The sequence below is a fragment of the Scylla paramamosain genome, chromosome 16 (assembly GCF_035594125.1).
Source record: "Scylla paramamosain isolate STU-SP2022 chromosome 16, ASM3559412v1, whole genome shotgun sequence".
Taxonomy (NCBI): domain Eukaryota; kingdom Metazoa; phylum Arthropoda; class Malacostraca; order Decapoda; family Portunidae; genus Scylla; species Scylla paramamosain.
Window position 1 is genome coordinate 12,705,001 of NC_087166.1, and position 7,500 is coordinate 12,712,500.

Sequence of the window (7,500 nt, forward strand, 5' to 3'; positions counted from 1 at the left end):
CTTCTTCCTCCTCCTCCTCCTCCTCTTTCTCCTCCTCCTCCTACCCGGTTCTCCTCCTCGCCCTCCTCCGCCCGGCCAGTTTTCTCTCCCTCTCATTCTTCGTCTTTCACGCGGAAACAAAAATTGCAGAGGCTGCGATCAACAATGGATTATTTTTTGTCTTGTCTCGTTCCAGATTCATCGGCGAGGATTGGTGGCTGGCAGATCCGAAATTCCAATCAAGGAGGAAGCCCTCAGAAAGCACCGGACGCAGCTGAGGCGTCCGGAATTCATATAAAGGGAAGTTATCGGTGGAAGAAATAAAGGAAGGCAGCGCCTCTCTCCGCTCTTGGTGGTCGAGTCTTTTACCGAGGGAAGGCTGCGTTATATTCAGCAGTCAGCCATCCTCGCTCCAGTGACTTCGCGCGTAAAGACACTAACACTTAGTTGAGCGTCTGACTTTGTAGCAACTCGGAAACTGTTTACTGGTTTTGACTATTCAAGTGGCGGCTAGCTGCGTTGAAGTATGTACCGGGCACGCCGGGAGGCGCCATGAACTAGTGCCTGGGGAGCGGTGCCGCGATGGTGGCGAGGGAGTGAGCGCCAGGCGACCCGCGACGCTCAGCATGAATCCTTGGAGCCACCACCGCGACCTCAGAAGATCCGGCAGACTGCGCACGGCTGTTGTCTGGGCGTGGGTGTGGTCCTTCGCGTGGGCGTGGGCTGTATGCGGGGCCACGGGCACCTGTCCCAAGGTGTGCGAGTGCAAGTGGCGGGATGGCAAGCAGACGGTGTCCTGCCCCGACGCGGAGTTCATAGACATTCCCCGCGGCTTGGACCCGTCCACTCAGGTGCTGAACCTCAAGCACAACAACCTGCAGATCCTGCCGCGCGACGCCTTCGTCGATACGGGTCTGGTCAACCTGCAGAAAGTGTGGCTCAACTACTGCAACCTGAAGCACCTGGACCGCGGCGCCTTCAACATGCTGGCCAACCTGGTGGAGCTGGACCTGAGCCACAACCTGCTGCGAGTCGTGCCCTCGGAGGCCCTCGCTGACGTGCCTGGCCTGCGGGAGCTGCGCCTCGCCTACAACTACATCTCCTCATTGCCCGAGGAGGCCTTCACCACCACGGCCTGACCTGGTGCACCTCGTCATCTCCCAGAACCACATTGATATAATAAACGACCGCGCCTTCCGGGGACTGACCCGCCTCGAGGTGCTCAAGCTCTCCAACAACCGCCTATCGGGTCTAGACTCCTCCGCCGTGCACCCCCTTGTGGCCATCCATGAGTTGCACCTGGATGGCAACCCGTGGCACTGCGACTGTCGCCTCAGGCCGCTCCGCCGTTGGATGATCGAGCGCAACGTGGCTTTCCTGGAGCCGCCGACCTGCGTGCAGCCCGATCGCGTGAAGAACAAGTCGTGGCAGGCGCTGCAGCTGGACGAGTTCGTGTGTGTTCCCAAGCTGACGGCCGTGGCCCCGCGTGTCCTCGCAGCGCACGGCGAGAACGTTTCTTTGTCCTGTCGAGTCGAGAATGACGTGGACGCCACCGTCTCCTGGTTCCTGGGGGATCGATTGATCCGCAACACCAGCGAGAGGCACCGCGTGCTGGAGACAGCGGCGGCCAGCCAAGACTCGCGGCTGTCCAACCTGACGCTGGCGGGCGCCGGGCCGCGGGACCAGGGCACGTACCGCTGCGTGGCCATCAACAAGGCAGGCTCGGCGGAGGCGAACCTCACGCTGCAGGTGTCCAATGAGGTGGCGGAGGTGCGGCTGGTAACGATGGACCGCGTGTTCGTGACGGGCGGCCTGCTCACCGCCATGGCCATGATCGTAGTGGTGCTGCTGCTGCTCACCGCCATCCTCCTCCGTAGGCGGCAGCAGGCCAGACTGCGGCGCGGGCCAGAGACGGACCACAAGACGGAGACTCCTCAGCTGTCGCAGGGCCGCGGCAGCATCTCCAGCGACTCGCACCCCAAGCTGGCAGACTACCACATCGTACCCACCAATGACCTGGACGAGCCCTCGCCGCTGCCCACGCACTCAGACAAGTCGTGGATGCTGCGCGACGCCTCCGTGGACGACTTCCCTTCCACCAAAGAAATAGACAAGTCCAGTTCCTATAACGAGTCAGAGCAGCGGAAGCTGTCCAAGCCTCGGCCGAGCGCCAGCGGCAAAGCGAGCTCCCCCAGCACTGTATCGTACGTGGAGATCCCCAAGTCAGAGCTGGCGGTGGCGGGCCTTCCCCCGGCGGACGAGCGACTGCGGTGGAGGGAAGCCGCCGCCGAGGGCAAGGACAACCGTCTGCTACAGATGGCGAGTCAGAGGGGCTCGCAATTATCCATGGCCAGCGGCAGTCGCTATCCCGACCTACTGGACCTGCACTACACACAACAGCAAAAACAACAGCTGCAGCAACAGCCGAGGCCTCCCCTGCAACTGCTGAATCCCGCCTACTGCACGCTGCCTCGCAGGTGAGTCAGGAATACTCTAATAACATCGCTCCACCCACCCCCATTCAGCTGCACCGCCCCGACACTCACACGCATCCCCCATACAGCCCTCCCGCCACCACACGCCTCCACACCTCACCCTGCATCCTCCCACCAAACATCCACGTCAAATACACACACAAGCACTTCTCGCCGAGTCTGTCAGGCATTTTATTTGTAACAACTTTACCTATTTCGCAAGAGTGGAGCGAAAACTCGTTTAAATCATCTCAGATGTGTGTGTGTGTGTGTGTGTGTGTGTGTGTGTGTGTGTGTGTGTGTGTGTGTGTGTGTGTGTGTGTGTGTGTGTGTGTGTGTGTGTGTGTGTGTGTGCGCGCGCGCGCGCGAGCGCACGATCCTTGTTCCAGCGCGCCGCCTCATAATCTCCCCATTGAGGACGCCTAATGAGGACTCCCACGGATGCCATCGCTCTTCCTCCGCCATTCGTCTTGCCTGCCTCCTCTCCTTCCCCTCACCACCCCTCACCCTCCCCATCATTCACTTCCTTCCCCTCACCCTTCCCTGCCTCCTTTCACCCAGCAGTACCCATCCCTCATGACCCTTCACACTCCATCTCCTCACAGCATCATGACCTCTCCCCTTCCTCACCTCTCCCTCACTCTCACCCTCACACTCCTACTCTCTTCACTTTCATTTCCCTTCCCCTTCCTCACTTTCATCCTTGTACCCCTCTCTTCATCTTCTCTTCCCCTTACAACATGTGTATATTCTTTTACATCATTACATTTGCTCCTCCTCTTCCTCCTTCTCGTCTTCTTTATCCTCCCATATGATCAGGTGTAAAAGCCTCCATAACAAGTACTTATTCCCAACCGGTTTGCATGTTGTAGGTGAATCCAGGTCATTGCAGGCTATTAATCTGATGGCTTATGTATATACACTCAATTTATGGGTGTCAAGAGCGAGCTTACACTAATTCTTTGCTCATGCACTCGCATTTCCATTTTATATCGCACTGGATGCAATAACACCAATAATGATTTAAGTAATGTTAATGCCAATGTTTATACTAATACTGCCACTACGAGTTACAATACTGAGTGGAAAATGTTGTTAGTGGTTCTTTTTATATAGAATATTAAGTTTTTTTTATTTCTTATTGTATCTATGTAATTTTTTTTTCTCTGTGTGCCTCAACTTTTTTTTCCAACCTTTCCATTTCCTTCGTTCTTTTTATTATTATTATTTTTTTTTGTTGCCTTGCTTTTTCATTCCTTCGCTCGTCTCGTCGCCTTTGTTGTCACGTTTCCATTTCTTTGACTCGATATTCGTTTTCTTCACTTCCTCTTTCACTCCGCTTTTCACTTTTACCTTTCTTTTATAAATTCGAAAATTCCTTTGGCTTTTTATTCGTTCTCTTTTTATCCATTTCTTTATTCCCATCGCCTTTTTTAAACCAATTTCTGATCTCTGTAATGTTAAAATCTCTCTCTCTCTCTCTCTCTCTCTCTCTCTCTCTCTCTCTCTCTCTCTCTCTCTCTCTCTCTCTCTCTCTCTCCCCCGGCAGTTCCAGCGGCCTCCTAGCTGGGGCCACGGCGGGCAGTCCTCCGGGCCTCGATAGCCTCTTTCAGGAGACTTCCTTCTCTCTCCCCTCCTCCATCCGCTACAGGCAAGTGTAATAGGGCAGTAGTGAGTGGAGAGTGACTGGGAGTGAGTGAGAGTGAGTGGGTGTGTGTGGGTGTTTGTAGGAGTAAGTGGGAGCGAGTGGAAGTGAACAGTAGTTAGTAGGAGTGGTTGGCAGTGAGTGGATGTGGCTAAGAGTGGAGATTAGGAGTGAGTAAGTGTGCGTGGGAATGGCTGGGAGTGAGTAGGAGTGGGCAGGAGTGGCTGGGAATGACTGGGAGTAAGTGGGAGTGGTATAGGAGAGGGCGAACAAATGAAGGGGTGCAGAGGAGTGAGTAGAAGTGGTATAGGATGAGAAGTGCCAGGAAGGGAGGAGAGGGGATGGAGTATCGTGAGTTTGTGATATAAGGGAAAGATAATGCTTGGGTTTAAGGAGTGAGGGAATGGAAGGTAAGGGAATGGGAAATGTTGAGTGATGGTGTGATTGTGGAGTGGGGAAAGTGAAGAGAATGATGTAAATATGAATACGCAAAATAAAAAGGAACATAGGAATAGGGGTAAAGCAATGAAGAGAAGGAAAAAAGAGAAGGAAAAGAGGATGGAAGGAATGAATGAAAAAGAAAGAAAGACAGAAGTGTAAAAGAAAGGAAAGTAAAATGAAGGAAGGAAACAAATAAAGATGAAAGAAACTAAACATAAAACGAAGAAATGCAGGCAGGAACGATATAGAGACAAACGAAACAGAACACAGGTGAGTCTTCTCTAATTAACACAACTCGGGGCGGCGGGTGTTACAGGTGCGCTAGCTGGGTGGACCTGGGGGAGTGTGAGACGGCCTCCAACTCTCTCCCCAGCTACCCCCGCCCCCACGTCCGCCCGCAGCTCTCCCTCCCCAGCGACTCCCCCATTCTCAAGTCCCACCGTGACACCCTTACGGAACTCCTCAATGTCCACAGGTAAGCTCTCCTAATTAACGTACCTGTCTCTCTCGTAAGTTGTGGGTGTGAGTATTATCTTGTGTGTTTTCGTCTTCGTTTCCTGTTTATCTGTGTGTTGTGTGTGTGTGTGTGTGTGTGTGTGTGTGTGTGTGTGTGTGTGTGTGATTCTGTTTATGTGGTTCTCTCTCTCTCTCTCTCTCTCTCTCTCTCTCTCTCTCTCTCTCTCTCTCTCTCTCTCTCTCTCTCTCTCTCTCTCCTCTTCTTCCTCTTCATCATCTTAACCATCTGTTTCACTTTACGTCACTTTCTCCTCCTCCTCCTCCTCCTCCTCTTCCTCCTCCTCCTCCTTTTTCTAATCCTCCTTCTACTCTTTCCCCTCCTATCCCTCTCTCCATTTTTTTCTTCCTTGCTACATAACATCAGTTGCATCAAAATCCCAAGCTATTTCTCTATGTACATATTTTCATCCAAACATTCCTTAAGATTCCTCTCAACACGCTTGCCCAAACCAAAAAAACACACACACACACACACACACACACACACACACACACACACACACACACACACACACTTCCACAAAATAAACACATACCAAACATTTGTACACACACACACACACACACACACACACACACACACACACACACAATGTAGAAACAAAAGTAAAAAAAATAAATAAATACTGGAATCAACACACTTTTGGTTGCTTCCTGTAAACAATGTGGCAAGGTAAACAAGATAATAAAAAAAAATGTAGATAAATCATGCCTGCTATTTTTTTTCTTTTTAAGGGAAAGTAATGGGAAGGGAAAGAGGGAGTTAAGGGAAGGTACAAAGGGTTATGGGGGCTGAGGATGGAAAGGAAACTGTTATGAGAGAGAGAGAGAGAGAGAGAGAGAGAGAGAGAGAGAGAGAGAGAGAGAGAGAGAGAGAGAGAGAGAGAGAGAGAGAGAGAGAGAGAGACTAAGGGAATGTAGAGTACAGCAGGGGATGAGGGGAGTAAGGAAAATATTTAAGAGAAGGGAAAAAAAAAAGAGGGCAAATTAAGGCGTGGCAGGGAACATTATATCAGCAAACACACACACACACACACACACACACACACACACACACACACACATGGAAGGATTAACACTCAACCAAAAAACGTGTCGGAACATGTTGAGAGACTGCACGTACGTAGCTCACCTACACACACACACACACACACACACTTCACCAGAACGGAACAACAACAACAAAAAAAAAAACACGAACTGCAATGAAACAAGAGACATGAATGAATAAAAGACGAAAAATAAATAAAATAAACCGAAAAAAATACACATCCACCTATTCATTAATGCAATTAATTTTCTCGCAACTTTTATAAAAATTTAAGCTTCGTTTCTGGGCTGGAGAAAAAAAAAAACTGCAAACAATGAAATAATGGAGGGATTAAGGAGAGAGAGGAGGGAGGGAAGGAAGGAAGGATGAATGGCAGGCGGAGGACAAAAGTGGAGAAACACACATAAAAGAGAAAGGGTGGGAAGGGGAAATGGGCGTAAAAGGGAGAAAAAAAAAAGAAAAACAGGAGGCACAGGAGAGGAAAAGGTTGAAAGAGGTGAACGAGCTTGGAAAGGAAGGAGAGAAGAGGAAAGGCCGGGGAAGAGGAACAGAGGAAAGGCAGAAAGGTGGAGGAAAATGTAGAGAAGAGAAAGAGAAGTGAACATACGAACCAGAGAATAGGAGAAGGAACAGCGAAAAGAAAGAAATCTGAGTAAAGTGAAAGAGGAGAGAGTGAACAGTGGAACAAAAGAGAAAAACAAGAAAAAGTGAACGCATATACAAAGGGGAGGAAGAAAAAGAGAAAACAAACAAGAAAAAAAGAGAAAAAGAGAAGGATACAACACACAGTAATAATAATACATCGAGGAACAAGAACAAGAGGAGGAGAAACAGAGAAACAGAGAGAGGAGAGTCGACGAGAAGCGGAGAGCGGCTGAATTCACGAGTGACGATCTGAAGTTTGCTTGTAACGAGCTGATTGACGCGGCAATATTAGAGGAGAGGAAGGTAACAATTAGTGTGCTTTCTGCCTGCCTGAAGGCGTCTGGTGTGGGAAGGACGGAGGAAAGGAGGGAAGGAAGAAAGGAGGAATGGGAATAAGTAAGGAAAGGTGGGAAGGAAGGTAGGAAGGAGTGGGAAGGAAGGAGGAGTGAGAAAAGGAAGGAAGGACTGGAAGGTAGGACGGACAGAAGGAGGGAAGGAGAGAAGGAGCGTCAAAGGGAAAAGACAGAAGGAAGGAAGGAAGAATAGAAGGAAGGAATAACTGAATGAAAGGTAGATGGAAGGAGAGCCAAAGGGAAGAATGGAATGAATTATGCTTCTAATAAGGAAAGAAAGAAGGGATGACGAAGAGAAGAAAGATTATTATGAATGAGGGGAGGAAGGATAAAAGGAGAAAGGCTGGGAAGAAGGAAAACGAGAAGGAAGGAAGGAAGGAAGAAAGAAATATGGGA

General features: G+C 50.2%; 1 protein-coding gene and 1 long non-coding RNA gene across 2 annotated transcripts in view; one reads left to right on the plus strand and one right to left on the minus strand.

Annotated features, from left to right (window-relative positions):
• LOC135108061 (uncharacterized) overlaps nt 1–7,500 on the plus strand; it is a 117,504-nt gene that overhangs the window by 102,731 nt on the left and 7,273 nt on the right. Inside the window, 4 exon segments of the mRNA XM_064018658.1 lie at nt 176–1,112; nt 1,114–2,456; nt 4,003–4,104; nt 4,856–5,014. Coding sequence (XP_063874728.1) covers nt 606–1,112; nt 1,114–2,456; nt 4,003–4,104; nt 4,856–5,014 — 2,111 coding nt within the window. The 5' untranslated portion in view covers nt 176–605.
• The window catches only part of LOC135108063 (uncharacterized), a 48,561-nt gene that overhangs the window by 6,521 nt on the left and 34,540 nt on the right, over nt 1–7,500 (minus strand). The gene's annotated exons all lie outside the window — the stretch shown is intronic.